At 36.1% G+C, this 14,351-nt stretch overlaps 1 protein-coding gene across 1 annotated transcript in view; it reads left to right on the top strand.

Annotated features, from left to right (window-relative positions):
* HERC2 (HECT and RLD domain containing E3 ubiquitin protein ligase 2) overlaps positions 1-14,351 on the top strand; it is a 101,947-nt gene that overhangs the window by 26,883 nt on the left and 60,713 nt on the right. Inside the window, exons 5-20 of the mRNA XM_056491813.1 lie at positions 204-423; positions 2,134-2,234; positions 2,979-3,135; positions 3,902-4,012; positions 4,332-4,503; positions 5,082-5,255; positions 5,855-6,043; positions 6,662-6,813; positions 7,605-7,762; positions 8,203-8,316; positions 9,703-9,954; positions 10,817-11,010; positions 11,538-11,738; positions 12,356-12,584; positions 12,659-12,783; positions 13,263-13,441. Coding sequence (XP_056347788.1) covers positions 204-423; positions 2,134-2,234; positions 2,979-3,135; positions 3,902-4,012; positions 4,332-4,503; positions 5,082-5,255; positions 5,855-6,043; positions 6,662-6,813; positions 7,605-7,762; positions 8,203-8,316; positions 9,703-9,954; positions 10,817-11,010; positions 11,538-11,738; positions 12,356-12,584; positions 12,659-12,783; positions 13,263-13,441 — 2,728 coding nt within the window. The remainder of the gene's footprint in view (positions 1-203; positions 424-2,133; positions 2,235-2,978; positions 3,136-3,901; positions 4,013-4,331; positions 4,504-5,081; positions 5,256-5,854; positions 6,044-6,661; positions 6,814-7,604; positions 7,763-8,202; positions 8,317-9,702; positions 9,955-10,816; positions 11,011-11,537; positions 11,739-12,355; positions 12,585-12,658; positions 12,784-13,262; positions 13,442-14,351) is intronic.

Genomic DNA, 14,351 nt, shown 5'->3' on the forward strand with positions numbered 1-14,351 from the left:
GTTTTGATGATAGCCTTTGTCTAAACACCTGTTTTAAGTATGGTTGTATTTATGTCATACCGTGTGCATTAAATATAGAAATCGGGAGTTTCACTGGGTTTAGACTTCTGGTCAATTTACAGTTTGCAATTTGCCTTTATTTTTCTTGATATTGTATATAACAAAGATAAATGTTCATAAGATGGTATCTCTCTGATTTTCAGACGTGAATGAATTGAAGGAATGCCTTCAAGTACTAGTAAAGGAGCAGCAGACTCTGGCCACACAAACTGCAACGACAGCTCTGTCAGCTATGAGGCTAAAGCAGAGGCTGGTTATCCTGGAACGATATTTCATTGCTTTGAACAGAGCAGTTCTTCAGGAAAACGTCAAAGTCAAGTGGAAAAGCAGTAGTGTTCCTCTGCCTGCTGTGGATAAGAAAAGGTAATAACACATGCATGAACAAGTTAATCCATTAGAAAAGCCATAGAAAGGTTATCAGCATGTCTGTGAGGGCTTAATGTGATTTATTCCTCCTTGTGAAACATTAATGGTAAAGAAACTTATTTCTTAAGATACCTTTACCGTGTTATGTGGTGTTAGCTGCCATCAGTCCTTCTTCTTGCTTGGTGCTTTCTTCCAGTGTTTGTTTGTACTAATAGGATTTTATTGTAGTACATTGCTGTAGATATTCAACTTTGAGCCATAAGTATACATTTATTGAAGTATTTATTTTGTTCTGCTCAGCTAGAAAGTATAGAAACCTTTTACAGAAATGGTGTTGATGGGAATTACATAGTTTGAATAACATTAATGTATTTTTGTCAATAGTTGCTCAGTTAAAGCACAAATTAAAAATACAAAAAAATCAGAGTATAAATACATAAAATACATAAAATCAGAGTATAGAACCTTAGTTTGGGTTAGAAATTATGTAATTGTGCATTTTATATGCAACTATTTAATACAAATACAAGAAAGCTGAACGTGGTTTTCTTTAGTTTGAGTGAGAAATGATGTAATTATGCATTTTATATGCAACTATTTCAAGAGAAGTAACTGACTAAGGAACCATCTGATTACTTTTCATGTCTGGATAGCTATCTAGACCTAAAAATAGAAAAATCTATCAGATAAGGCATTAAAGAAAGTGTTCAGTGTCTGTCTGACAGAACAAGTAATTTGGCTAGGAAAATTTGTTAGATTGTCTCTAGATTCAGATATGAAAGGAGAATGTAAGTAGATAGCACAACTAGTTATTATGGGATTGGAGTTCTGACAAGGATATCTTTCCCTGAATAGACTGTTCTCTTGAATTTTTTTTCAGCTCTGATTAAAAAGAGCACTGATGTGTTTAAGTTATCAGATTGCTGATAATGAAAATGTAACTTCTTGAAAAAGTCCTAAGTTGTTCACTTTCATTGTAATCTCACAACAGAACAAACTAGACTTGGTGGTTCAGTGTTGGGAGTGGTAGGGAATCTCTAGTTGCTGACTACAAAGGGGAGCTTGCCAAAATTAATTTGGTTGTCTGTATTAGAAGTTAACAGAAATGAGTCCAGTGGATATTACCAAAAGTTGAAGCTACCTCTCTCTTCCTTATACAAGTACAGCAACTGCAAAGAGAGATTTTTAGCATTGACACTTGAGTAGAAAGAGAAGTAATGACCAAATGGCTGGAATTATCAATAATTAAAGATGAATATTAAAAAGTCTGCTTAGTTTATGCAGTCCAAGCTGACTAAAAATAGAGACTTCCCAAGTAAATAACTAGTACATGAAGTACCTTATGTTTGTGTATTTTGAGTAAAGCATCATAATTTCACTTTGAGTAACTATAGGCATTTTTTATGGCAGTCCATTGTTCTTGTCTGGTTTATATTTTTCTCTGTGCAGCTTTTTGTTATTGGATATTGAATTGTTTCTTTGAAGTGGTTGAAGTTGAATTTTGGTTGCTGACATTTTGATGTTGTTCACCTTGTTTTTCAAGTCACAGCTATGCTTCTTCACAAATAAAAATTGTGTAATTGTATACGCATGCAAATGGCAAAATTATAAAATCATTGAATATATGTTACACAAAATAATCATAACGTAAATATATATTATTATAATACTAACTCATTGAAACTATTAATACATGATTTTATTTAGCTCAAGGCCTGTAGGCAAAGGTGTGGAAGGACTTGCACGTGTTGGATCCCGAGCAGCACTTTCATTTGCATTTGCTTTCCTTCGTAGAGCCTGGAGATCAGGTAGGTCTGCTCTTGAACATATTGCATACATATTTCATTTGAAGCCAGATGACTCATTAAAGTGTGTGTGTGTGTGTGTGTTAAACATTGGCATAGAACCATAAATTTATGAATGATAGATTTGCATAATTGTGCTTATGTGATACTATGCCCAACAGTGTTGTTGCTGATCAAAGCCACCCAAGCCAGTATCAATGTTGGGTTTTTCTGGGATATTTTATGCTGAGGAAGGTATGTTGGGATTTCTTGAAAAGCATGTATATTTCATGCTAGATTTCAGCAAAGTTAGATTTATTCTTCAGACAAGGTCAAGCCACTATATTATTACATGGTAGTAGCAGCTTATAAAAAGCTTGGAGTGTGAAGCTTGTGTTTAGTTTGTGTACTTGTCAGCTGTTGTCAAATTGTGGAGGTTTGGCAGAATTGTCACCTGTGCCACTAAACCTGCCTGTCTCAGTCTGGACTGTCTGATCAGATGGCAGGTGTAAGATTATTCCAGCCAGCCCTAGTTCTGCTCTTTTCTCTGCATAGTGAAATGAGCTGATTTGGGTTTTCACCTCTCTAAATTTTTTTTTTTTTGAAGATTTCTTTATCATCTTGCAGTCAAATACTCATGTGAAAACTGAGAACTTTGTCTGTAGGGAGTAACTTATGTTGAAAAAAAGCTCCCCAAATTATTGTGTACAACAATTTCTCTAACTTCTGTAAAGGTGGGACTGTAACTGCTCTTGCTGTGTTCCTTAGGTGAAGATGCAGACTTGTGCAGTGAATTGTTACAGGAATCACTTGATGCACTGCGAGCTCTTCCAGAGGCATCCCTTTTTGATGAAGGGACTGTATCTTCTGTGTGGCTGGAAGTGGTAGAAAGAGCTACTAAATTCCTAAGGTCTGTTGTGACTGGGTAAGTTTCTTTTTTTGAGCTGTTGCATCTTGCAACCTTGCATCTCTCAGAAGCTGGTGGTATGAACATAGAAAATTTGAAAGATTTCCTTCATTTTCTAATGTTGTTATACAAGCAAGCAAAAAATTAATGAACTATTGACATGATGCACTTTAAATATGATTTGATGACTTTAACTGCTTAAGAAGAATCTGAATTGGGATATTCTGAATCACTGCATGAAGACTTAGCAAAAGAATTGTGTTTTACAAATGTGAACATATCCAGAGAAGAATACTTTGGTAATACTATATATGTGCACTCCTAATTGTGGCCTTCAAGTATAGTAGAATAACACAGATATTTTGTGCATGAGAGGAAATAAACTCATGTTGGACTTGAAACAGCTTTTCCGTCTTAACTAGGCTTCACGTTGTTATCTTTTCACAGTAGTTACTAGAAATGTCTTTTCGGTACTGGAACTACATCCTTAAGGTGAAAAATCATAAAACATTTGAATTTCACCTGTGAAAAATGTTTTTAATGTTCTTAGCATCTTTAATAGAACTGTAGATAGGTGGTGAATCTTAGGGCATTTTTAAAGCCTAGCTGTCCTTCTAAAACTTGACCTAGTTTGGAATGTGTGAGCTTTACTTCTCAGCTGCTTTCATCACCCCTTTGGTATTTTTCTGTAAGTTTAGTGGTTCTTGGGGTGCTGTAGGTGCTTTTGGTAAGCAACTGTGTATTATTTCCTGTTTGTTAATGGATGTTGTTTGACTTCTAATAGAGATGTGCATGGAGCTCCCAGTACCAAAGGGCCGGGAAACATTCCTTTGCAAGACCAGCACTTGGCACTTGCCATATTGCTTGAACTGGCAGTGCAGAGGGGTACACTAAGGTGAGAAGCACGAGCACTCCAATTTTTAACTGTTACTGCTGGAATGGGCTGACAGTCTTCAGTTTTCATGTATTTGGGTTTAATATAATAATTGTGGCTCAAAGTATGTGCACGTTTTTGGTAAGGCAGCGGTTATTGAGATCTAATACTATCTAGATTGCAAAATCCATTTTTAATATTTTGATAATCTGTTTTAAACAGAAAGCACTGACATCTAATTTTGTTAAACTTAAAAATTTAGAGATTTAAGTGTATGAATAATCTAACCCAATGATTTTAGGGATGCTTATTAATAGAAAATGTTAATTCCCTCTTTCAGCCAAATGTTATCTGCAGTTATGTTGCTGCTTCAACTTTGGGATAATGGAACAAGGGAAACGGATAATGAGCGATCTGCACAGGGAACAAGTGCACCCCTTCTACCCTTGCTACAAAGATTTCAGAGTATAATATGTAATAAAGACATGCCCAATACTGAGGAAGAGATTCAGGTACGTATTCTTGGATTATTTAAAAGGGGCATTATGTTGGAATCAAATCTCATTTGCCTAGCTAAAATAATCATAAAATTATCCAAACCAAATTGGTGGTGTTTTCCATGTAAGATGTATATATACACCATGGTCGTTTGGTTTTCATGTGAGCATTTGAGTTTCTTGAGGTGGGGGAAGAATGTCGCAGCATTATTAGAGGTTAAGCATTGTGTTTCATAGTTAATGCTCATGTGATAATGAATTTAGATGTGGCTAAGTAACTTTTCTTCATATTTGGGTTGTTTTTATTATGTGTTTAAAATTAATTGAACTATGACTCTTAGTGAATATTTCTAAGGTTGATAAAGTGTAATAAATCAATTTTATTATGCTTGTAACTTTCTATTATATGCACAATATTTTGTCAACATTCATGTTTCAAATTTTTCTCTAATGTAAAAAAAAGATGTACAGAGTTAATTTTCTCTTACACTTGTGCAGATAGTCATCTTGTCTAAACTTTATCGTGTATCTGTATGTGTACTCTCATAGATATACCTTGAATGTTTGTCTGACTGCTCTTTTCTCTTTTCCAGCTCCTGACTTACCCTCTAAGTCCAAATGAAAGTTTTCTGAGGTATCTGACTTTGCCACAGGACAATGAGCTGGCGATTGATCTGAGACAAACAGCTGTGGTGATCATGGCCCATTTAGACCGCCTTGCCACCCCCTGTATGCCTCCACAGTGTAGCTCTCCTACATCTCACAAGGTAAGTGTCTGCAATATCAAATACAGTAAGGTGTTTTCCCTAAAAGCATAACTGAATTTCAGAACACAAAGAAATCAGCTCCTAAGATTCTCCAAATCCTGATTTTCACAACATAACCTAGAGTTCTGAAATTTGTCTTACTTGGGTAACTTTAATTACATCAGCCCGTTTTCAGTGAGCCTTAGAGTGCAGTTTTATGGTTTATGAACCATTCTGTCTTACCACACTGTGACTAATTCTGCCATATTTTGAACTGTTCCTTGTGTTTCTCAGAGTAAATTCTCAAGACCAGACTTTATAAATATTGGGGGTCTGATGTACTGAAAAAATAAAAGAACAAAGTAAATGCCAAACTTTCCAGCCTAAAAAATTTCTGAATCTCTTTCCATAGATATTTATTGCTCATTTAGTACCAGATTGAACTGAATATGATGAATGCAAGTCTTTATTTTTGGTGTCTTCTAATTAGTAGGTTTAATTGAGTTTTGGAAAGAATGATGGTCTCAGATTTGAACATATTTGGCATGTAAAAGTTTAAAAAATAACTTATTAAGCTGTGTATTTCAAAATTTGTACTTACAGAATTTCTTATTTCCTAGGGATCACTGCAAGAGGTCATTGCTTGGGGATTAATAGGTTGGAAATACTATGCTAATGTGAGTGGTCCAATTCAGTGTGAAGGACTGGCCAACCTTGGTGTTGTACAGGTTGCTTGTGCAGAGAAACGTTTTCTGATATTATCTAGAAATGGAAGAGTTTATACGCAAGCGTATAACAGCGATACTCTGGTAAGAGTTTTTTACGTATTTTTAAAAATTTGTTCTGTATTACTTTCCAAGTTTCCTCTTCTAAATAGCTGCAATTTCTTAGGAGAGTAGATGGAGACATGCTGATTTTTGTGAGCATTGTGTAGTGTTGTATTGGAACTTTGAGAAATAGTGGTGTTTGTCTCTTGGATTGATTTGATGAAAAGCATATGAATTCTGTAATTTCTGCCAGGCTAGAGGTATTGGATACAATGATAATTGCTTTTATTGATATGCTGGATTTGGTAACTTCAGAAATTGGCAGATATGAAATGTATTTCATTTTATTGATATAACTGTGTCTAAGCTGTGTAGTTTCTCAAACAAAAATATACTGTAAATAGAAGCCTTTGTCAGTAAGGTAGCCTGTAATGTTAAGATAAATAGCATTTTCATATGTACTGAAGACCTGTAAGAATGGGAACAAATAACTTCAAAGCATTACATTTGTCATATTTGACCATTTTTTTTCTTCATGTCTTCACCTCATTAATTTGAGAACATGGACATAGGAAACTGGAAAAAGGAAAACTGTACCTAGTTATGTGATGGAAAATGTCAGCAGACTTTGTAAGAATATTGCTTTTGCTTGGTTTACAGGGGCCACAGCTGGTGCAGAGTCTAGCTTCCAGAAATATTGTGAAGATAGCAGCACATTCAGATGGGCACCACTATCTGGCTTTATCAGCAAATGGTGAAGTTTTCTCTTGGGGCTGTGGAGATGGTGGAAGACTAGGTCACGGGGATACAGTGTATGTATGAAAAATAATCATAACATTTATTTGCAAGTGTTCTGAATTCATAGTAAAGATTATTTTTTTGTGTATATAAAAGTTCAACATTTGACATGTGGCTCTGTTACTGAACAGAACTTACATTCTCCTTGCATATTTTCGGTCAAGAATATTCCCACTTCTCTATTAATTCTACTTTCTGAAATACTTTTAGGTGGAGGGTGTAGTGTAGTGGTGAGCAGTGTTATTAGACCTTTTATTAATGGTTTTATGAATCCAGAGCACATTTTTTTCTGAAACGTTAACAAACATGTTGAAGCAGGGTGTTGTACGTTACTCCGTTTTTCCTGGACTTAACTCTCCTGCTTTTGTGTAGAAGCAGTCTCCTACAACAATATTGTATGGGGGCGTACATCAATACAGTTTAGAGATTTTAAGTGTCTTCCCCCAGTGCAGAATCCCCTCTAAAGCAAGAGAAAGACTACACAAGGGTTATCAGTGTCATGAAATTAATTGTTCAGATACAGTAATTAAAGGTAGTATTTTTAACAATAGACAAACAGTTTTTAAAAAAGTTGCATTAACTCAATTGGAAACAGAAGTTGCAGTTGTTAGAAGTCCCTTCAGTGGTTTGTATATTGCTGACCAATTTGAACTTAATTTTGGCTTCTAACTCTATATTTTGTTACTTCAGACTAATAATAAGGCTTGCAGGTAGAATTGCTGCAATTCTGATGACTATGTCACACTTTTTATCAACTACTTGTCGAATCACCTTTTGTGAAATATGTCACCTTCTCTTTAAACAGGCCTCTGGAGGAACCCAAGATGATATCTGCTTTATCTGGGAAGCAGGCTGGCAAACATGTTGTTCATATTGCATGTGGAAGCACCTACAGTGCAGCCATTACTGCTGAGGGAGAGCTGTACACATGGGGACGAGGAAACTATGGCAGGCTTGGTCATGGTGAGTTAGTTGATACCTTCAAATAAGTTGTTGAAGAATTTGGTGCCTGTCACAGATGATCTTTCATCCCACCTAAATCTGATTTGAGAACCTTATGTGGCTTCATGTGAATTGAAATAATTATGGGAGGAATTGTCTCAAACCCATTAAATTCCCTGTGTTTTCTGGAAATAAGTGATTGGATGGAGAAGAAAAATCTGTGATGTTCTCTGTTCCTTTCCTTGTGAAGCTTAGACTTTTTCATGGGTTAAATCCTTGTTGGCTATCTCAGAAACAATACGGGAGCTTAGTCATGATACTCAGATCTGAAAACAAAACTAAACAAAGCTGCCCTACACCCACACAACGCAACATCCAAAAGCAAAGAAGCAAAAAAACAAACAAAAGAACCTGTCAGGCCTTCTGGGTTTTGCTTCTCACAGAATCACTTTGTTTTGAAGGTTCCAGTGAAGATCAGACCATCCCTATGCTGGTCACGGGGCTGAAAGGACTCAAAGTTATTGATGTGTCGTGTGGGAGTGGAGATGCTCAGACTCTTGCAGTTACTGAAAATGGTTAGTAGCAAAACAAAACTTAAAGTTTTAAGTATGGCTGCCTGGCCTTCTTTTTACTCTGAAGATATTTATACTGCAGATGTGCTTATTTCTAGCAGCTTGAATTCTGTAAGAATTTGAAGCTGAAATTCCTTCTAGGGAAATAAATGTGTATGTTTATGCGTTTTGTATATAATGTTGCAGAGGTATTTCTGTGTGTAGATATGCAACATGTTCCTTATGAATATGTAAATATATTGAGTTATGGTGTATATTTCATGTAAATATGTTGTGTATTTCATGATATGGTGTATTTCATGTAAATGTATAATGGACCTGTAAAACAATACATACATGTGCATGTGTCTAAATTTTATTCATTACTATTTAAGTGCAAATATCTCATTGTCACAAGAGCCAGAATTCAGAGTAGGAAAGCTGTCACTGTTAATGCCTTGGAAGTGTCAAAGAGAAGCTGCATGGAAGTTCATCTTTCCAGCATCCCTGACCAAGGTGCCTGGGATGAGACAAATTCAAAACCTGCATATCATTGCCAGATCAAGCCCCAAAGTCATCTCTTAGAAAGCAGATAGTTCTTTTCCTTTGAAATATAGTTTGTTAATATGATGTACATTATTTAAAAACTGAAATACACTATAAATATTCATGTGTGAATACCCATACAGGAAATGGAAACTCAGATTTTATCCATTTTTCTCTCTTTTTGGTCTCTGCCTAGCATGCATATCAGAGTACCTTAAGGGACTCTGCTTATGCAAGTAGGGAACACAAATACATCAGAATGTAAAATGGGACTTTAATTTTGGCCATGCATGGGTTGCATTCTTGAATCATAATTTTATTTACTGCAGATGCAGAATGACTTGGCTGTTTCTAAGCTCCTACACCAGGACTAAGAGTTAGTAGTGTATTTCAAAAGAACGTGATAAATGTGGTGGTTTCATTTCATTCTGAGAAATGCTTGAATGATACAAACTGAAAATAAAAATAGGTTTAACAGACAATCTGGCCATTTGATGTGGAAAACATTTTGTAAGTTCTTATAAATAATAAAATTAAGCAGTTTTTAACTTGCTTGATTTACAGTAAATCCTATGCTTCATGCATTTTTAAGAGGGACTTTCCATACACGGATAGATTTTCAGTGCATATTATATGTTGCACTTTCTATGTTTAGTTTTTTCAGCTTGAAAAGTTTTCGAATACTGTTCTTTCATATTGTCACAAATGCTTAGAAATTAATTTGGAGCTGCTTTTCTTAAAATAAAATTTAAAATTTATGCTTGTTATAGAATCTTGCATTTTTAAGTACTTGTTAAAACAGATGACTTGATTACATGAAAAAGCAGTCCAATTATTTTTTGTTTTCTTTCTTCTGATTTAAAGGCCAAGTGTGGTCTTGGGGTGATGGAGACTATGGAAAACTGGGAAGAGGAGGCAGTGATGGTTGCAAAACCCCGAAGCTGATAGAAAAGCTTCAAGATCTGGACATTGTGAAAGTACGCTGTGGGAGTCAGTTCTCTATTGCTTTAACCAAAGATGGCCAGGTCTACACCTGGGGGAAAGGTGACAATCAGAGACTTGGGCATGGGACAGAAGAGCATGTTCGATATCCCAAACTGCTGGAAGGCTTGAAAGGTAATTATCAGAGTTGGAAATATTCCAGACCTCCTTCTGTTGGTGCTTTTTACCCAACACAAATTAACTCTACTTTGAGTGATGATACTGTGCACTCTGTCATATTTTATGCCAGTAGCATTGAAAAAGGTGATAATGTGCATTTCTCATCACTTCTGTATTTACACCTACCAGATTTTAGCAGACTTAAAGATACTTCATTATGACTACTTTAAATGCTGCATGCTTTGTGTTCTCTTTATTTTTACTGCTTTTCTTTTATTGGGTTTACAGAAATGGTTGTTTATAGCAAGTATGTTTGCATTGTCATGCAAATAAAAAAAAATATATATAATATAAGCTTAGATTAAGGCAAGTGAATGGAATAAACAAAAATAACAGGCAACAAATAATGTCATTAAAGTTATGTTTGACTTTTGACTTGTTTGTAATAGAGTGAAAATAGTTTCTTTCATTTATGATAAACATGAGGGGGGAAGATGAGAAACCCTTTTTCATGCTTTGTCTTTCCTTTAAATTATTATTCATAGATGCTGAATGATGCAAATGAGAACAACTTTGTGGTCTCTCATCACAGATAGGGAGATGTTTAAATAACTCTTTCCCAAAAAAGTTTCTAAGTAGAAGGGACACAAAGTAGTTTTTTTTAAAAACTTCTAAGCTTTTGTACTTACCTGTGTCTTGGTTTATGTTTTGCTGTACTCTTCCAATCCACTACTGAGGCAGAAATGAGAGTCTTGACATCCATAATATGTTCCTAGTTAAGCATGATTGTAATTAGCGTAGTTTTCATTACCTCTGCTATATTTGTCATTGATTGTAATATCTAAGTTATATTTTCAATATCTAACTTTCCTACCAGGAAAGAAAGTGATAGATGTGGCAGCTGGATCTACCCATTGTTTAGCACTGACTGAAGATAGTGAGGTGCACAGCTGGGGGAGCAATGACCAGTGTCAGCATTTCGATACTTTGCGTATCACTAAACCAGAGCCTGCGGCTCTCCCGGGCTTAGACACAAAGCATATCGTTGGAATTGCTTGTGGGCCTGCTCAGGTAGGTTTTGTTTTTGAATTACTTGGTTTAACCTCCCACTGAGGTTAGTTCTGTATTCTAATCCTGGTCCTTCACTATGCGCTTGAATGACTTTTTGTATTCTTCCTTATTCTGAGTAAATCAAGGCTTTGGAAAAAACAAATCTTGTGCAGTTGTTCTGCCAAAAAGGGGTGATTAGCTTTCCCTCTGTTGGGTGTTCTGAGAAGTAGCTATTTACCTGTTTTGTTTTATGTGATACAGCAATTGAGAAGTTGTCAGCAGAATGTTTCCTGTCACAGAAATAGTGAGGTATCTGGGTATGAGTATGTCAACACACTGGAAAATGTAATGAGGGAGTTCTGGATTTGTATTGGTTTATGTATGTTTACAAGGATGCAAGTGGAGCATTCTCTTTGACAGTTGTGCTGGTATTATTTGCACATCATCTATTACTGTTTGAAGGCAGATTTAGCTTTGCACTCCTATCTGTAGTCAGTGTTATATTTAGAAATTAACTGTGGAACTTTGTGTATTGTTTCCATTTATAGAGTTTTGCTTGGTCATCATGTTCAGAGTGGTCAATAGGCTTGCGCGTACCTTTTGTGGTGGATGTTTGCCCCATGACATTTGAGCAGCTGGATCTGTTGCTGAGACAAGTGACTGAGGGAATGGATGGATCCTCTGACTGGCCCCCTCCTCAGGAAAAGGAGTGTATGGCTGTGGCAACATTAAATCTTCTAAGACTTCAGGTACCTTCAATTTCTTACACTTTGGGCAGTCACTGAGCTTAATGTTTTCACTGAATTGCTTAGATGGAAACTATAACCTTTAATGTGCCTTAAAACACTTTCATTGATTTAGAAAAGTGAAATAACTAAACTATCATTTTATACTCTCTGAAATTTGGCATCTAGTGGTTGTTTGTTGTTCTTGACAGCTTCTGGGTTTCATTAAGAATGATCTATATAAACAATTTCTAAATGGATTAAGCCCTGTATACTCAGATTTTGAGCATTTAAATGAATTTTAAATAGCATTTTTAAAAGTGAATGACCTCTTTAATTGGTGTTTGACAGTCACTGAAAATGTGCTATTTTTTCTAGCATCATTTAATGATGCAGAAACAGTTTAGGTTATTCTTTAGATTTACTTCAGAACTTTGGGGCTTACACCTACCATTCATAATCTTTGAGTATTGGTTTAAATTCAGGATGCAGGCAAGCCAGCATTTCCCTTTAATTTTACAGATTTTCAGGTGGAAGTTTGTATATTGGTCACTGAACTTACTTGCTCCAGGAATGACTTTGAAATTCATATCACTTGTTAATTAAAATTTTTCTTCCCTCCCTCTCTTTTTATTTTTCAGCTTCATGCTGCCATTAGTCATCAGGTGGATCCAGAATGCCTTGGCTTGGGTCTGGGCAGCATGCTGCTGAACAGCCTGAAGCAGACAGTGGTAACGCTGGCCAGCAATGCCGGGGTTCTGAACACGGTGCAGTCGGCGGCGCAGGCGGTGCTGCAGAGCGGCTGGTCGGTGCTGCTGCCCACGGCCGAGGAGCGCGCCCGGGCGCTCTCGGCGCTCCTGCCCAGCGCAGGTCGGTCCTCAGGCTGAAGCCTCTCGCTCTGGGCCTTGCATTTGGACTTCATTAAGAGCTTCTTCCATTCTTAGTTTCAGGGAACGAAATGAATGTGAGCCCTGGACGTAGATTTATGATTGACCTCTTGGTGGGCAGCTTGATGGCTGACGGAGGCTTAGAGTCTGCGCTGAACGCTGCTATTACTGCAGAAATTCAGGTATGGTTCATCAGCTTTGCAGTTCAGGTTCTTCTGCAGGGGACTAGACTAGTTACTTCTAAAATACTAGAGTAAATGTACCTTCCATTATGAACTGTGCAGCAGCTACTGTCATGTGTCCACCATGGTTTCGTGGAGTTCCCTTACTCTTTTTTACCCTCACCGCCCTCATCCCTCCCTTCGCCTTTCTTCTTTCATTGTAATGAAGTTCTTTCATTATAATTCTATATATATATAGAATGAATGAATTCTGTAATGCATCCTATAGCTATAATGAATTCTTTCATTTTAATTATATGACCGTGTGGTTGTTACAGAATATACAATACACATTTTGTTTGGTATGCAAACATATTTTGTTTCATTTTTGCTGTAGGTAAAAGTAACTTGATCTTATTACCATGAATACTTCTTAGCAAAATGTTTCATAATCATAGTGTAAGTTTGTGTGTTTTCTTTTACCTGATTTACTTTTTTAGGACATTGAAGCAAAAAAAGAAGCACAGAAAGAAAAAGAAATTGATGAACAAGAAGCAAATGCATCAACACTTCATAGGAGCAGAACTCCACTGGACAAAGACCTTATTAACACTGGAATCTATGAATCTGCAGGAAAACAAAGTTTACCATTAGTTCAGTTAATTCAGCAGTTACTAAGGTAATTGTTTGGAATTTGTCTTTTACTTTTGTATAGAAAATGTACTTAGACATGCTGTAAACTAGTCAGCTAAACAATGGTTAATTTTGGCTGCAAATGAAGTCTCTTGCCAGCTTTTTTAGCTCCTCAGAATTCAAAATAATTGAGCATTCTTGTAGCCAGTTCTGCTTTGTTATGTTTGTTAAGGAGTAATGTTCTGTATTAAATTACCCAATTTTAGGACTGCCTTGCTTTTATGGATTTTGATAGTTTATCTCTGAAAGAAGTATCTGAAAGTTTTTGTACCAAATGTATGCCAAATGTTTAAAAGACTGTCCTTGCAAAGTGTGAGAATCACTGCAAATTTGTTTAGACTGAGTATTCTGTCCTATTTGTTTAGAATTACCTCAAGGAGACTGTAAGTGGGGAAGGAACTTCAGTTTTAAAATCTTGACTGAGGCTTTTGAATGCATGACCAATTAGGGTGCTAAGAACAAAGCTGCTTTATATCAGCCAGAGAGCTACAGGAGAACTTAACAGAGAATGTATAGCACAAAATAATTATGAATTTACCAAGAAATTTATTTTACTTTTTCACTTAACTGTGATGGCAACCATTTAATTTAATCATTACTGAGATTCTTTTGAGCTGTGTAGTGTCATGGCTTTCACTGCAGCCTCTCAGTAAAGATTGTCAGATTGTGTTTTGTAGTGAGTGATGACAAAAAGCATAAGCTTGAAGTATTTTACAGATCCTTTTAGCTACAGTGTATACGCAAAGCTGTTGATTTTCAGAGTACTGCAATGCAAAGGAGTGAAAGTTCTGCATATAAACTTTTCAGAGGTTTCTTATATATTTATGTGAAATTGTAGCAGAAGCTTAACCCATGGGCTGTCTTCACTGAGCTCCTCTTAAGTGATTCTTTTATAC

The sequence above is a fragment of the Oenanthe melanoleuca genome, chromosome 1, assembly GCF_029582105.1.
Source record: "Oenanthe melanoleuca isolate GR-GAL-2019-014 chromosome 1, OMel1.0, whole genome shotgun sequence".
NCBI classification, from domain to species: Eukaryota; Metazoa; Chordata; class Aves; order Passeriformes; family Muscicapidae; genus Oenanthe; species Oenanthe melanoleuca.